This window comes from Gymnoscopelus braueri, assembly GCF_963280865.1.
Source record: "Gymnoscopelus braueri genome assembly, chromosome: 12".
NCBI classification, from domain to species: domain Eukaryota; kingdom Metazoa; phylum Chordata; class Actinopteri; order Myctophiformes; family Myctophidae; genus Gymnoscopelus; species Gymnoscopelus braueri.
In genome coordinates, this window is record NC_137614.1 from 9,507,244 (window position 1) to 9,525,504 (window position 18,261).

Genomic DNA, 18,261 nt, shown 5'->3' on the forward strand with positions numbered 1-18,261 from the left:
GTGTTTCGTTGGATTAGTTTTAGTTTAGTTTGCACCGGTTAAAGGCCAGTCCACACCAACTCATTGCAACATGCAACTACTTGCAACTACTCACAACCATTATCCCCAATGGCAGTTGCAAGGAGTTGCATTGGTGTGACATGGCCTTACAACTGTTTTGTTGCAAGGAGTTGTGACTAGTTGCATTGGTGCGGTTTGGCCTTTAAGGATGGCCCCCCGAACGTCCGAAGGTTTTGAGGTTCGTTTGTTATAAATACTTCCTTCATCACGGAACGTGGACTCCTCCCCCTGTATGTCCACAGAGGCGGTACCGTGGTATTATTCCGATGGTTCATTGTTGCCATTGGTATTGGTATCACATTAATTTAACTGACTATTGAGACATCAATTCAATGTCGAGATTACACACACACACACACACACACACACACACACACACACACACACACACACACACACACACAACAATTAAGACACATACAAATATAAAACACAGAAACGACTAAATAAAACCCAAACTTAAAACTACTAAGTTAAAAAACTGTTACATAGTGATGTAGGGAGATTCAAGAGCAGGTTATTAAATTGTCCATAGGACACATTTTTAGAGTGAGTTGTAGATTATTCCGTGAAACTGGAGCATCAAAACAGAAAGCAGATTCTGTAAATAAAACAAACCTTTAAAGTTTTGTTCGGAGGCACCATTGAGCATCTGAACCCCTGGGGCCAGTCAGCCCAGCACTGGTGTTGAAGCTCATAACTCTGGTACAGACCAAACGGATCCAACTCTGGGGCTGCCAGAAAATGGGTGTCTTGGTTCGCAGTGGTGGAAAGTAACTAAGTACATGTACTCAAGTACTTTACTTAAGTACAATTTTCAGGTACTTTTTCTTTACTGGAGTACTTCTGATTTTCTATACTTTTACTTTTACTCCACTACACCTCAGAGACAAATATTGTACTTTTACTCTACAATTATTTGAAAACTTTAGTTACTATTTTTGGTTATTATTACAAAACATACATTAACCACTTCAGACCTATTTAAACTTTGGCTATTTGAAAATAGCCGATCTAGAAACTCATATGCTGTTTTCAAAAGATTTTTATACATTTTAGACATAATATGAACATGTGAAACAGGACATTCTGCATAATGAGTACTTTTACTTTTGGTATATTTTGATGCCTATATTTTATGTTCTTCTACTCAGTACATTTTTATTACCAGATGTTTTACTTGTAACAGAGCGTTTCTACATTGCAGTATTGATACTTTTACCTAAGTACAAAATTGTAGTACTTTTTCCACCACTGTTGGTTGGCTTTCCAGTGCACCAGAGGTTGGTTCACTGCAGGTGAGAATGCAATCAAAGCCACATACAGGAAGTCAAACAAAAAACAATCAATGGCTAATAGTAGGGGGTACTAAGTGAAAAATCGTTACGCGGCGGATAAAAGCATGAAATTTGATACAGATGTCCCTTGGGTCATCCTAAAACATCCTAGAAGGGGTGCCCAAAAAAATCTTAAACAGGAAGTGAGTTATGGACAAAATCCAAAATGGCCACCTAAACTGTTGACCGTTGACTCAAAAGACACCAAAATAATCTCCAAAAAGCATAAAATGTGGCACACATGTCCTTTGGGTCATCCTAAGACATCCTAGAAGGGGAGCCCAAAAAAATCTGAAACAGGAAGTGAGTTATTGACCAAATTGAAAATGGCCGCCTAGTGTTGTCGATTGACTCAAAAGACAACTAAAGAATCTCCAAAAAGTATAAAATGTGTCACACATGTCCCTTGGGTCATCCTAAGACATCCTAGAAGGGGTGCCCAAAAAAGTCTTCAACAGGAAGTGAGTTATTGACTAAATTGAAAATGGCCGCCTACAGTGTTGGCGATTGACTCAAAAAGCCTATAGAATCTCCAAAAAGTATACAATTTGGCACATATGTCCCTTGGGTCATCCTAACACATCCTAGAAGGGGTGCCAAAAATAATCTGAAACAGGAAGTGAGTTATTGACTAAATTGAAAATGGCCGCCTACAGTGTTGAAAGATGATGCAAGATACCTACAGAATCTCATAAAAGCATGAAATGTGGTACAAATGTCCCTTGGGTGATCTGAACGCATCCTACAAGGGGTGCCCAAAAAGGTTTTAAACAGGAAGTGACCGCCTAAAAGCAGTTGACACAAAAGAAAACATAAGGGGACGTCATAAAAGTGTATAATTTGGTACGTACATTGAGTGCTTCTTAATATATCCTAGAAGGGGTTATTTATTTGTTTGCTTGTTTATTAAACTTTTTAGGAAGGGACCATGTTGAAGAAATTCTAAATGGCTGTTTAAACAGTTGACCATGGCAGTCTGCATATTATGCAGACTCGATACGACAGGTTATGCAGTGCATAACTTGCCGTATTTTGTAGTCTACCTTCTGTTTTCATTTCTACATCACTTATTTATTTTACTTTCTGCATAACTTTTTTATTGTACTCTTTGAATCTTCTTTATTTATCTAACTCTCTGCATATTCTCATTTATTTTACTCTGCATCTTATCTTACTCTGCATATTCTTATTTTACTCTCTGCATCTTATTTATTTTGCACTCTACATCTTCTTGCTTGTTTTACACTCTATCTTCTCATGTATTTTCTTCTTGATCATTACTGTTTTCTTGTGATTAGTGTTTAGTAACTACATGTATTCATGTCACGTGTGCCATTTCGCAATTACCAGCACATTGGCATAATGCTCTGTAAGGTAACCCAGCATCCCGGCATCTACACTTTCTCGAACAGAAGGGCTCAGCTTTGCAGCCACACTTGAGTTCTCTACAAACTTAAGCAGCCTCTGGCAAGAGTGTCCATAAAGGTGTCCACGAATCAGCGACTTTAATTTATTTGTCAGGAGATGGTAGAGATTGCATAGCTTTCAGGCTTCTGGACCAAATGCTAGATTGGCTGCTCGATTTGAATATTGTAGCAGTGCAGCCCGTGTGGGAGGAGTGTTTTCCATTGCGAGACTATTCAAACTTTTTTTGGCACCCCTTAGGATGCATTCAGATCACCCAAGGGACATTTGTACCAAATTTCATGCTTTTATGAGATTATTTTTTATGAGTGTCTTTTGCATCATCTGTCAAGACTGTACACAGCCATTTTCAATTTAGTCAATAACTCACTTCCTGTTTCAGATAATTTCAGGCACCCCTTCTAGGATGTCTTAGGATGACCCAAGGGACATGTATGCCATTATGAGGTTCTTTAGTTGTCTTTTGAGTCAATCGACAACACTGTAGGCGGTCATTTTCAATTTTGTCAATGACTCACTTCCTGTTTAAGATTTTTTTGGGCACCCCTTCTGGGATGTCTTGGGATGACCCAAGGGACATGTATGCCAAATTGTATGCTTTTATGAGATTCTTTAGTTGTCTTTTGAGTCAATAGATAACACTGTAGGCGGCCATTTTCAATTTTGTCAATAACTCAGTTCCTGCTTAAGATTTCTTTGGGCACCCCTTCTAGGATGTCTTAGGATGACCAAAAAGACATGTGTGCCAAATTGTATGCTTTTATGAGATTCTTTAGTTGTCTTTTGAGTCAATCGACAACACTAGGCGGCCATTTTCAATTTAGTCAATAACTCACTTCCTGTTTCAGATTCCTTTGGGCACCCCTTCTAGGATGTCTTAGGATGACCCAAGGGACATATGTGCCAAATTTTATGCTTTTTGGAGATTCTTTTGGTGTCTTTTGAGTCAACGGTCAACAGTTTAGGTGGCCATTTTGAATTTTGTCCATAAGTCACTTCCTGTTTAAGATTTTTTTGGGCACCCCTTCTAGGATGTTTTAGGATGACCCAAGGGACATCTGTATCAAATTTCATGCTTTTATCCGCCGCGTAACGATTTGGCCATTTTTTGTGCTTAGTACCCCCTACTATAATGATTATAGTGGAAGCAGTTTAATTAAAAATGTGATTCTATAATTGGGTCTAACTAAAAAGGTCAAATGTTTTAAATTAAATAAATTTAACCTTGCACATAATGTACGGATTTAACGGATGATAACTTTGAAATCCATAAGTGATTATGACCATATTAAACAATTGTGAAGCATTTTAATATGATGTACAGGCCAAAACTTGAACCTGTGTTCCAATGTGTATTTTGAGTGAGTCTCAAGTGAAGGGGGTCCGCCTCAGTGGATCACCTGGTAGAGAACATGCCATTAAACCCATTAAGACCTGGAACGCATCTGTGTCACTTTAGATTTCTATGGCTATTCAAAAATAGCAGATCTACAAGCTCATAGCGCGGCACCAAGTGCCGCGCTATGAGCTTGTAGATCTGCTATTTTTTTTAAAAACGTGATTTTTTTTTACAAATATTATTTTCAAAAAACTGTTAGGATTTTGATTTTTTTAAAGAATCGCCTCAGGTTTTAATAGGTTAACGCCCGGGTTCAAATCCGACACCTTTGCTTGCATGTCCTTCTCCATCTCTCTCTCCTGCCTTCTTTCAAAAGAAAAGAAGTGGAGCAGAAAAGGGAGTTAGCAGTGAATGTGCATCAGTGAAAAGTAATTTGGGTGTCAGGCAGAATGACAGGCAAAGCTGTTGGGATGTATGTGTGTGTGTGCGTGTGTGTGCGTGTGTGCGTGTTTATCTCATTCAGATGGATCCTGTGATATTGTGTGTTATTACCGGTGTTGTGGAATAGCATACTGCTGTGAAGTGTTTATTTTTTTTATTCACAGTTACAGTATGTCCCAGTCTCTGCTGCTTTCTGACACCATGGGCTCTTTGGAATTAAAATGTCCAGCCCTGGCCAAACCTATTAGTCTCGGATCTGTTCTGATTGTGGTATCTACCAAATTCATGGATTTGTGCTTTTGAACTTGCATATATGCGTGTGCGTGCGTGCATGCGTGCGTGCATGCGTGCGTGTTGGATGGTGATGCATATTAGCCTAACTTGGCCAGACTAATATCACTGCGTAGATATTCATCTGGAATCTCTGTATGGAACCTGCATTTCCGAGGGGCAAATAAAAAAAATATAAACCCACCCTACATTTGCATACTGGGCCCTGATTGGTCCCTCACAACTTCGGAGGGAGAGAATTTCAATCTCTATTGAGAGGGGCCAGACCTAATCTGCCACGGGCACATTTTTTTTGCAATGGCAGATTCGTCTGGAACCAGACTAGATGCATATGGATTCATATATTGTGCGGTTAATTCCAGATGCCGTCATATCTAGCGGCGCTTCCTTGCCGCCTGTTCTCAACCCGTGGGCAGGGCCAGGAAGATATTGCTTGTGGTCCCGAAAACACTAAGATTTTAATACTAATATAACAATAATAATAATAACAAAAATAATAATAATAATGTAAATACAATGTAGTAAAGGTATTTTTTCTTTAGAACCTTGAAAATGAGTTTCCATTGTGATACTGATGAATAGGAGTATGATCCAAGCTGGAACACAATCGATCGATTGATCATTAAAATAAACCTGCTCTGAAAAAAATGCACGTGGTCCACCCGCCTGACAACTTACGTGGTCAGATGGGTGGGCCGCGAACACTTTGAAGATTTTACAAGTGTGCTGGCCTTGATCCAGAAAAAGGTGAACAACCACTGCTGTCGAGTGACACGTTTAACGATGTGTTTACTCAATCTGTTTAATCACACCCAGCTCTAAGCTCGATACTCATTTAACTCCTTTACCTGGCTCCCGCGGTTAAAACCCTCAGTGTCCATTTAACCCATTCAATACGGGAACGCATCTGTATCATTTTTAGCTATAACCATTATTTTATACTTTTGGCTATTCAAAAATAGCAGATCTACAAGCTCGTAGTGCGGCACCGAGTGCCGCACTACGAGCTTGTAGATCTGCTATTTAAAAAAAAATCTTGAACATTTTGTGCAAATCTTTGAATATATATTTTTTAAAGCAAACATGTGTAAATGATTTTGTTCCAGGGACCTCAAGAAGCAAAGATTTGAGTTAGAAATGTTTGCTTAAAAAAATACATATTGAAATATTTGCAAAAATGTTCACGAAAAAAAAAAAAGCAGATCTACAGCCACGCTATGAGCTTGTAGATCTGCTATGTTTTTAATAGCCAAAGAAACCCGGTCTTAATGGGTTAACTGTCAGAGTGTACAATGGACCCCTAAGGGTTTTTACTCTGCGTGCATGTGCACGCGCTCTCATGACCACGCACGCACGCGCACACACACACACGCACAAAACGGGATGGACAGGCCTGAAGCAGTTATTTGTCTGATTGCAACAGGCATCTGAGGAGGATAAACAGCGGGGCAATCAGGTCCTGCAAGGCGAGATCTATGGTCTCTCCGGCCCCCCATGTGAACTGATTAATTCACAGTTCACACACGGAGCGCTTTTAAATTAACACGGGGGGCCACGGACACACAGAGAGAGAGAGAGAGAGAGAGAGAGAGAGTCCAGGGAATGCAAATGTAAACACTAGATTTTCGTTGCACAAACCCTCATGTCTCCATATGTAAATGTTTTTAATGTTTTTTTTTCTTTTTCCGTACATGAATCCCTTCTTTGTCATACAGTGTCGCACATAAGTAGCAAAAATAGCCGATCTACAAGCTCAAAATGTGTATATAACCCATATCGTAGCCGTCGGGTTGAAATCTTGTAAATCCCAAACCGTTAAAAAAGAGAAAAAAAAAGAAACCTGGGTTCCAATGGATTCAGTGTAGTTATTATTTAGTCTCAAGTTCTTGTTAATATTTTTCATTGATTAAATGTTTATAAAACCCACAGACAGCCATAACAACTTTCAACATGGCCTCCTTATTTTGGCCATATTTTCATTTCCTTTTTTTTTATGACGGAAGTAGCAGATCTACAAGCTCACAACACATTGCGATGTGATGTGATATGCTTAACCTGCAGTAAGCACTTCACACTTCACACTCAGTCTCTCTCTCTCTCTCTCTCTCTCTCTCTCTCTCTCTCTCTCTCTCTCTCTCTCTCTCTCTTCTCTCTCTCTCTCTCTCGCTCCCCCCCCCCTCCCCACACACACACACACACACACACACACACACACACACACACACACACACACACACACACACACACACACACACACACACACACACACACACAAGGTCATCAAAGGTAACATTTCCCAGTTATCCTGTATACAACATTTACATTTAGCTGCAGCCAATTAACCTTTTTATCCACCTGAAAGGCAGATAGTGTCTATCAGCGTGCAGGGAGCTGCTCAGGGCTCCTGGAGGTTGTTTTTGTGGAGGAATCTGTGAATCTCAGATTGTTATCTCTTACCAGTCTGCTTCTTGTCCAGGTTAGGGTTACAGTACTTTGGAGGGATGGCTTGAAAATATCTGCATCGTGAGTGTTAGGTTTATTTTCCCATAGTGAATACCGGTCCACAGCGGTGTAAAGTAACTAAATACATGTACTCAAGTACTGTACTTAAGTACAATTTTGAGGTACTTTTACTTTACTGGAGTATTTCCAATTGTCTATACTTTTACTTTTACTCCACTACATCTCAGAGGCAAATATTGTACTTTTACTCCACTACAATTATTTGACAGCTTTAGTTACTAGTTACTTTGCAGATATGAATTATTACATTATAAAACATACATTAACCGCTTTATCCCTATTTTATACAGACTATTTGAAAATAGCAGATCTACAAGCTCACTGTGAGTTTTGATTTTCAAACATTGTAGTACTTTTACTTTTGGTACTTTAAGTACATTTTGATACAATACTTTTGTACTTTTACTCAAGTCAATTTTGAATTCCGGACTTTTAACAGAGTACTTCTACATTGCAGTATTGATACTTTTACTTAAGTAAAACATTTGAGTACTTTTTCCACCATTGCCGGTCCATATCTATCGTTCAGATGTGAATTAATCACATCAATAAACGGAGGAAACTTCTTGTTACAATAATATTTGGGTTTATTCCAGAGAAGAGATCTTACAAGCGTTGGAAAAGCGTGGTTCCAGATATATTCTTCTGACGAAAAGAACAGAGATACAGAGTCGTATACACATAATAGGGTTACGCCTGGCGCCATCGCGTCAGCCGTCAGTTGTGACTCGAATTGCTTAGTTTCCTGGGCAACCAGGGTTGTGGTGACATTAAATGCACAATGTTTATAACAGACTTACTTCTAGGAGAAGAAATGTTAAACACTTTAACACAGATTGGCGATACGGGAGTTCTGTATCCCAGGGGTCTTCAACAGGGGGTCCGGGGACCCCTAGGGGGTCATCAGAGCTACTATAGGGGGGCCGACAAATATTTGTGTAATAGGATGTTTTTGTTACATTAACCTTGAACCCTAGCATCCCTATTCTGAGGGGAACATTAGCCGAAAATAGCAGATCTACAAGCTCACAACGCCTCGCAGAGCGAAGCGTTGTGAGCTTGTAGATCTGCTATTTTTGGCAAAGACGTTTGGTGTAGGCGCGGGGGGGGGGGAGCAAATCAAGTACTGAGTATTGAAGGTTTAAGTGGTTAAATGTCTGAAATTAACAAAATTTACCGAAACACTATGATCGTCAGTGAAGCTATCTATGAAATCTATGAACAAGTTTAATCTGCAACACAATTTTAAACAATGCAGTGGGGGTCCCTGCTTCATCTCTCTCTCAGCTAAGGGGTCCTTGACCTGAAAACGTTGAAGACCCCTGCTATAGCCCATAGTTCAGACCCATGGCTGCTACAAGGACAAGAAAAATCATAACAAATAGGCAGAAACTAAAACAATATGGCTTCCAGAGGCACAGCCAATTTTAACCATATTGACATACGAATGGAAAATTGTACACTTTAGATCCATCAGAAAATGGTACAAAAATGAGCTTGCTTGATGGGTGTTCCCATGTGGTTCAGAGACTGGAATGTTCTGGTCATTATGATTGAGTCTTTATTCATTATGATTGAGTCTTTGTTCATTATGATTGAGTCTTTGTTCATTATGATTGTCAATCATAATGAACAAAGACTCAATCATTGATTGAGTCTTTGTTCATTATAATTGAGTCTTTGCCTCAGGTTTCATGAACTAACTGACGGTCCTCTCTAAAACAGATGTATTGAAAACTGTGACGTTGATTCATTCTGAAGCATTAGTATTGTACTACGTTGACCACCTAACTGATTAGGTTGCATCTGAAAGTAGGCTTGTGTACCTTAACTGAACTGAGGTTTGCCAAAGTGAAAGGGATTGAATAATGGAAATAACAAATCACCCAAACACCCAAAATGGAAAATAGATAGCTTAACAAAGATAACAGAACATGGATTGTACTGTACTGTACAATACGTGTTTTTGCCTGCCTGTGTGGTTGTGTGTGCGTATACGTGCACTGCGTGTGTGTGTGTGTGTGTGTGTGTGTGTGTGTGTGTGTGTGTGTGTGTGTGTGTGTGTGTGTGTGTGTGTGTGTGTGTGTGTGTGTGTGTGTGTGTGTGTGTGTGTGTGTGTGTGTGTGTGTGTGTGTGTGTGTCCCTCCTCCAGGCTATTGTGAATAATGAGACAAGCAAAAGAGACCTGTTGGGTCTCTGACAACATTAAACTCCATTAATTGCCTGAGAGAGAATCTATTCTGTGTGGGAGGCAGGCAGGCAGGCACGCGCGCGCACACACACACACACACACACACACACACACACACACACACACACACACACACACACACACACACACACATTATCTCTCTCTCTCTCTCTCTCTCTCTCTCTCTCGCTCTCTCCCTCTCCCCTCCTTCTCTCAAACAAACACACCCACGTGCACATCACAGCCGAGGAAATGGTCTCCAGTTATGTGATACGGAAGGGGACGTTTAATATAAAAGGCTGTGACATCTCTGTCCAAAAGGATAATGCAGTAGTTTGTTGTGAATAATGACCTGAGGCCATGCTTAAAGAGCCCATTAGACTGCTAGATGTGTGGCCTCCTATCTTGACATTCTTATGCGCAATGTCTTATGCACACTCATGTTCATGACATCTTGACATCCAGAGTAGACCATGGGTCTTCAACAGGGGGTCCGGGGATCCCTAGGAGGTCCTCAGAGTTACTACAGGGGGGCTTCTGAGTCTTTGTGTTTTACATTAACCCATTAAGACCTGAGGCCGATTCTACAATCATTCTACAACGCATTGTGTGTGTGTCGTGTAGGTCCAGCCTTCATAAATTAAGTGTGTGTGTTTGAAGATTATTGCACATACTTTATTATGTGTATTGTCTGTGCACATGCATGTGTGTTTAAGCATGCACATGTGCGTGTGCGTGTGCGTGTGCGTGTGCGTGTGCGTGTGCGAGTGTGCGTGCGTGCGTGCGTGCGTGCGTGCGTGCGTGCGTGCGTGCGTGCGTGCGTGCGTGCGTGCGTGCGTGCGTGCGTGCGTGCGTGCGTGCGTGCGTGCGTGCGTGCGTGCGTGCGTGCGTGCGTGCGTGCGTGCGTGCGAGCGAGTGTGTGCATAGTAACTCTGTTGAAGACCCCTGCTCTAGACTCCTGCCCTAGAGACACGCCGTAAAGATGTTTTATTCACATGCATTGAGGAGATGTGGCAATTATATTATAAAACATACATTAACCACTTTAGCTCTGTTTTATACTTAGGCTATTTTCAAACATTTTAGTACTTTTGCTTTTGGTACTTTAAGTACATTCTGATACCAATACTTTTGTACTTTTTCTCAAAAAATTTGAATTCAGGACTTTTACTTCTAACGGCGTACTTCTACGTTGCAGTATTGATACTTTTACTTAAGTAAACATTTGAGTATTTTTCCCACCACTGGGGTCCATTGACCCTCAGGGTTCCTTGACGGGGTTCTAAATGGACCCTTACACGTCTGTAGAGTCGGAGAGTATCCAAATGGAACCAAATGGACCCGTATATCTCTGCTGTCCAAAATATTATATATATATATATTATAACGTTTTTAAAACAACACAATACTGCCTCATTAAAGTTGGCATGGTGACTTTATACATTGTCAGATACTTGAATATGTCCTTATATTATCATCATTTTACCCAAATACAGCTGAAGTGGAGTTAGGAGGTTTTTGACCATTAATGTGGAGCTAGTTTTTTTTTCCGTCTGACTTGGTCATTCTAATCAATGACGGAAAAAAACAACTATCTCCAAAGTTGGAGTTATGTACTGTAGGTGGTTTGAAGCGCTTTTTAATACTTTTCATTGGTTCAATATTTGTAAAAACCCACACACAGACATAAAGGCTGTTCAATAGCACTGATTTATTCAAATAGATAGCATGGTTTCTTCCCGTCAGCGACAGATATATACTCTCAGACTTATGGGGTCCTATATAAGCCATCACAATTTTATGTTGTTTATTTGGGTCGCTGTTGGTGTGCAAATGGCTTCAATCATTTGGTTTCTTTTTTTTTGTTTATAGTTTGTCCTGTTTTTGATGTGTTTTTCTTTCCCCCCAGCATTTCCGAGCGCACCTTGATAAGCTGTTTGCTAAAGGTATTGGTATGTTGGACATCGCTCTGACAGAAGCCTTCAATCTCCTCAATGATGTGAGTGAAAAACACACACACACGCACGCACACACACACACACACACACACACACACACACACTCACGCACGCACGCACGCACGCACGCACGCACACACACACACACACACACACACACACGCGCACACGCACACGCACACGCACTAGCATTACTATACCTGTGAGGACATCAGCATTTTAACCCATTAAAGACCTGAGGCCGATTCTACAAAATGTCTTCTAAATCCTTTAGAAAAAATGTTTGTTTTTTTTTAAACCTATGTTTCTATATCAGTGGTTCTCACATTATTTCATGACAAGGACCCCCAAAATGAAATATATTTGGCCACGGACCCCCATCTCAAAATATTTTGTTCCAGGGACCCCCCAGAAGCAAAGATTTGAGTTACACATGTTTGCTTTAAAAACATATATTCAAAGATTTAAACACATTTTCACGATTTTTCAAAAATAGCAGATCTACAAGCTCATGAGCTTGTATATCTGCTATTTTTTAATAGTCAAAGAAATCTTAAAATGACACAGATGCGTTCCCTGTCTAAATGGGTTAAGATGCCGATTTTATGAATGTCATTTTTTGCCTTTTTTTTCTTTACCGTAAACCCTAAAGCCGAGACTAGCAGATATACAAGCTCACAATGTGGCATGCTGCGACGTGTGGTGAGCTTGTAGATCGGCAATTTGCAGTGCATGACACTCGCCCGCAACTAAGTATGAATTAGGCAAAACCTTACTAAACCCAACTTCTAAAATGCCTTATCCTAATCCTAGCCCCAATTTTTGTCACTGTAAGCCTGACTCTCACACACACACACACACACACACACACACACACACACACACACACACACACACACACACACACACACACACACACACACACACACACACACACACACACACACACACACACACACACACACACAAGCACACACACATGCCCCGCTGGCAGAACATTAAATAAAAACAGAGTTATTAATTAATAGCTAAATCAACAGAATCATGTTCAAGCTGAGTAAACAGCAGAGTGGATGACTCCCTCCACCACTTTACTCACTCTGTAACAAGAACACACACACACACACACACACACACACACACACACACACACACACACACACACACACACACACACACACACACACACACACACACACACACACACACACACAGATAGAGTGTTGTACATTTGTGCCTCTCCAGCAGAACAAAAGGAATATGAATGTCCTCATTGTGGTTAATGACTCCTCTTAGTGATGTTGGTGTATTAATGTACTCTGTGTGTGCGTGTGCGTGCGCGTGTGTGTTTGTGTGTGGGAGCAGACATAAGACATAACACGGTTAGCTTCCCTCATGTGGAAGTAAGGCATGTAATGACATGGACTATAGTATATAGTCATAATGTGCTCATAATAAACCTAGTCTCCATCTGTGTGTCTCACTGTCTCTCTGTCTCTCCGTCTGGGTGTCTCTCTCTCTCTCTCTCTCTCTCCAGTTCAACCAGACAGGGAGGGGTAGTGTGTGCAGTCAGGCCATCATGCTTGTGACAGATGGAGCAGTCGACACCTATGACACTGTGTTTGCCAAATACAACTGGCCTGAGAGGAAGGTAGGACAACGTACACACACACACTTTAACAATGTATTTATGTCCACACACAGGGAAAGCATACAGGGACACAAATATTTTCGGTGCAGTAAAGGTTACATTCACAAACTCATGGACATGTCCTCATGATGCAACATGCAACATGCATGTCACTCAGCACTCCAAGTAGTGGCGGCTCCGCCACATGTGGCAGCAGAGACAGCACAATACTTTGCCAGCCTTTCTGCCTCGTCTTTGGGCATCCCAAGTTGAAACCATCCAACAACCAGTCCGTGGGTATGCAGTGGTGGAAAAAGTACTCAAGTGTTTTACTTAAGTAAAAGTATCAATACTGCAATGTAGAAGTACTCTGTTACAAGTAAAAGTCCGGAATTCAAAATTTACTTGAATAAAAGTACGAAAGTATTGGTATCAAGATGTACTTAAAGTATCAAAAGTAAAAGTACTAAAATGTTTGAAAATAGCAGATCAACAAGCTCACAACGCGCCGTGAGCTTGTAGATCGGCTATTTTCAAATAGCCTAGGTATAAAATAGGGCTAAAGTGGTTAATGTATATGTTTTATAATGTAATAATCTATATTTGAAAAGTAACTAGTAACTAAAGTTTTCAAATAATTGTAGTGAAGTAAAAGTACAATATTTGCCTCTGAGATGTAGTGGAGTAGAAGTAAAAGTATTGGATATTGGAAATACTCAAGTAAAGTACACATACCTCAAAATTGTACTTAACTACAGTACTTAAGTAAATGTACTTAGTTACTTTCCACCACTGCCTATAGGCTGGATCACCAGAGGAAACAAAGGTCTTAGTCTTGCACTGCTGCTTGGTGTTAAAGTGCTGTCTGTAGTTGTTCTCATGGGCCTGGAAGTCCACCTATTGCTATTCCGACGGACGGACATACCGCTGGAAGGCCACCGGGTCTATTGCCTCTCTTCCCGGTAGCTGTTCACGGGAAGGAGGGGCCGTCAGGTAGCGTGGGCTGTTGGTAGAGTCCACCGGTGAGAAGTGCCTTCTTGTATGCAAGCTAGTGCTACATACTGTAGTCCACAGAATTTGCAAATGCATCCACTGCACCCACTACATTGACGATGGTAGTTACAACGGGGCAGTTTAACGTCATGCCCAGGACACGCAGCTTGGAGATCGGCTATTTTCCGGTGCACAACACAAGCACATCTCTATCACTAATCCCTCAACCATAACTTCTAAAAACTTCCTGACATCCTGACACCAACCTGAACCTTCTTCCAATTGTAAACCTATCTTTAAAAATCTTTTTTTAACCATAAATCAAACCAAACAAACCAAGAAAATGGTCCTCACAACGTAACGTGTTTTTCAAATTCTATTATTCTTGTTGGAACGTTTGGAGTATAGTTATACAAACACAAGCACGCACACACACACACACACACACACACACACACACACACACACACACACACACACACACACACACACACACACACACACACACACACACACACACACACACACACACAGCCGGTGTCAATGCTCTGGTTTGTATTATGCTGCCGTTGCGTTCCAGCCAGTGTTCTACTGGGATCTGACGCCGAGGCGATGCCAAAGTCAGCTGGGCCCGCACCCCCCCCCCATAAGCATCCAATCATCTTTGTTCTTGGTGAGCTCATAGACAATGACAGACTTAAAGGACTAAGATCCTTTTGGGAAACCCGGCAGGCCTTTTTTTTTTTACCGAAGCCCCGCTTACTGGAAAATGGGCCTATTGAGCATTATCTGAGTCTGGAGAGATTTCCACAACAGACGTGAAAAAATAATGAACTATTCAACCACAGTTTATTGCTCTCAGCACGGCGCCCCCCCCTAACACACACACACACACACACACACACACACACACACACACACACACACACACACACACACACACACACACACACATACAGACAACGGCTGACACTTGTCAGTAACACTTTTCAGTAACACTTTTCCCAGTCCAATGTGTTTGTGGTTTTTGGCTTTTTCAGTGCTTGGCTGAGTGAGCAGGGAAAAAGGCTTCTTAGTCGACATAGTCTCGCGTGGCCGGGCCTCCAATCTCACTCCACTAAGAATAGGGATGGAGAGATTGTACATTTTTTATTAATAATGATCACCTTATCGAGTTTTTATCGATCCCACTATCGATCCTTCTCTACAATTAGTATTTATTATTAACCTACTAAGACCTGAGGCCGATTCCACAAATGCAAATTCTAAATCAATAGTTTTCACACTTTCCAATTATTTGAAAACTTGACATAACTTTGTTACTTTGTAGATTTTGATTATTATTACAAAACACACTAACCACTTCAGCCCTATGTATATTTCGGGCTTTTGAAAATAGCCAATCTACAAGCTCACAATGCAGAATGAGTAGTTTTACTTTCGATACTTTAAGTCTATTTTGATGTCTACTTTTAAAATCTACTTTTACTCAAGTACATTTTTTTAATACGGGACTTCTACTTGTAACAAAGTATATCTACATTGCAGCATTGATACTTTTACTCAAGTAAAACAGTACTTCTTCCCTCACTGCTCCTATAGATCTCAAAATGGAGGGTCTGGAGAAACTCTCATTTGAAAGAGTGTTAAGAATGAGCGAGCAGCTCACTCGCTGGGTGGTGGCGGGACCATAGAGTTAAAAATAGAGAGGGCACCTAAAATCCCCTCCCATCCACTTGCATTGAGTTGCTCACCCAGCGCATGAAGCGAATTCACCCCTTCTTCCGGGTTGTAAAGTGTGATGGGCGTAGCCTATTTGGGGCCACTGTGATACGTTCTGCGGCACAGAAGTGACGCGTTTTACGTCACAGAGGTGCGCGGCCCCGTGCGCAAGCTTGTGCGCAAGCTCATGAGTCGAGCCCATTGGTCGAAACCGTTTTCGCTCGTACATTGTGCAGTGGCCCCGTCCGTTTAAGCTGCAATACCTACGAATGGCCAGCATGTCCAATGCGCTTCAATGCAACCACTGGGTTCTGGGGGCTTGGGCGGGACCCATAGTCTCTGTCTCTGTTTTTCATACCGGGAGCAAAACAAAAATTACATCAAACAATTCATTTCTATCAGCAAAACTGGCAGAGAAATGCATTAAAACACCTCGCCTGAGGCACTTGCACAATATAAACAAACATGACACATCTCAACAGCTCTTATTGGCGTAGCATTACTTGCTGCTGCAGTAGTCGACATGTTAGTTTCACAGAGTAGCAGTTTAATCATGTGTTCCATGCTGCCAGCGTCCCCGTCACCTTCTAGACACTTTTTATTTCAATGTTCTTCAGCCTTTCTTTCTGAGAAAACAAGCCCTGGATCTGAGGTTAACCCAATCAACCCCGGGAACGCATATCTGTCATTTTAGATTTTTTTGGCTATTCAAAAATGGCAGATATACAAGCTCATAGCACGGCCCGAGTGCCGCGCTATGAGCTTGAAAAATCTTGAAAATGTGTGCAAATCTTTGAATACATACTTTTTTTTAAATTAACATTTTTAACTCAAATCTTTGCTTCTGGGGGTCAAAAATCGGTGCTGCGCTATGAGCTTGTAGATCTATTTTTTAATAGCCAAATAAATCTAAAAATGACAGCGATGCATTCCCGGATTGAATGGGTTAAGTTAGATAAGAAAAGCGAAGATAACCTTTATTTCTCCCGGGAGGGGATCGTACCAGCAACAGCAGAATCACAAGAAGGGGTGAAGGCAGGCAGACAGCCCAGCCAAGCAACTGTCCCGCTCCATATGGGCGCACGCTCCAAACAGCCATGCCCCCGAATTGGCAATGCACTAGTCCAGTGGCTCTCAAACTATTGGCACACCAATGGGCAGGGGCGGGAAAAAAAGACTGAAATGTTTTACTTAAGTAAAAGTACCAATACTGCAATGTAGAAATACTCTGCTACATGTAAAAGTCCGGAATTCAAAATGTACTTGAGTAAAAGTGTAAAAGTATTGGCCATCAACATGTACTTAAAGTACCAAAAGTAAAACTACTCATTATGCAGAATGTACCATTTAAAGTTTTCAAATGTATACATATCTTTTGAAAATAGCAGATCTACAAGCTCACGACGCATTGTGAGCTTGTAGATCGGCTATTTTCAAATGGCCGAACTATATATAGGGCTTAAGAGGATGTATGTTTTGTAATAATAATCAAAATCTTCAAAGTAACTCGTAACTCAAGTTTTCAAATAATTGTAGTGGAGTAAAAGTACAATATCTGCCTCTGAGATGTAGTGGAGTAGAAGTAAAAGTACTGAACATTGGGAATATTCCAGTAAAGTAGAAAAAATACCTCAAAATTGTACTTTAGTACAGTACTTGAGTAAATGTACTCTAACTAACTAAAGTTACTAAAGTAACTGTAGTTACTTCACCACTGTCAATGGGCAAGTCAAAATCTCAAGGTCTCAAACTGTATTCATATCGAAAGTAGCTTGATCTACAAGTCCACAATGCGTCATGATGATGATAATGCGACAACGCGTTGTCAGTTTGTACTGCAGATCTGCCGTTTTTTTTATATTGTGAGCTTGTAGATTGTCTCCACGCTATTTTCTTTTTTCTAAGGGTATATAGTTTGCCTCTGAAATGGGAAATGAGTGTGAACAAAGTAGTGACATACTGCAGTAAATTTAAACATAATTCATAAGTTATATAGTAGGCAAAACGCTCCATAAATGCATAGTGAATCTATGGGCGGTATAATTTACATTTTCTGGGTGTACGGCTAAAGCCGGCCTATCACAGAGATCGCTTCACGCTCTGAGTGTATTTTAATAGCTCGTTTAAAGTTCACTTCATTCAACTTCTCTCTCCCTGCAGTGCTGCTGAGAAAAAATGTTCTAAAGTCTATTAAATTCTGGCACGGGTGCAGTTTCACGGCATCTGCTCGCTCACCTCCCATTGATAATGAATTACTAGTTTAGGTGCTGTCTAAAATACTTTTTAACCTTGTTTCTATCTTTTATCTTGTCTTGTTTTTCTGGTAGTATCTTTTTGTATATTAGGCTGCT

General features: G+C 40.8%; 1 protein-coding gene across 1 annotated transcript in view; it reads left to right on the forward strand.

Annotated features, from left to right (window-relative positions):
* The window catches only part of LOC308096367 (voltage-dependent calcium channel subunit alpha-2/delta-3-like), a gene marked incomplete at both ends in the record, with an annotated part of 311,418 nt that overhangs the window by 155,840 nt on the left and 137,317 nt on the right, over positions 1-18,261 (forward strand). Inside the window, 2 exon segments of the mRNA XM_080443791.1 lie at positions 11,517-11,606; positions 13,103-13,216. Of these exon segments, the coding sequence (XP_080299917.1) occupies positions 11,517-11,606; positions 13,103-13,216 (204 nt within the window).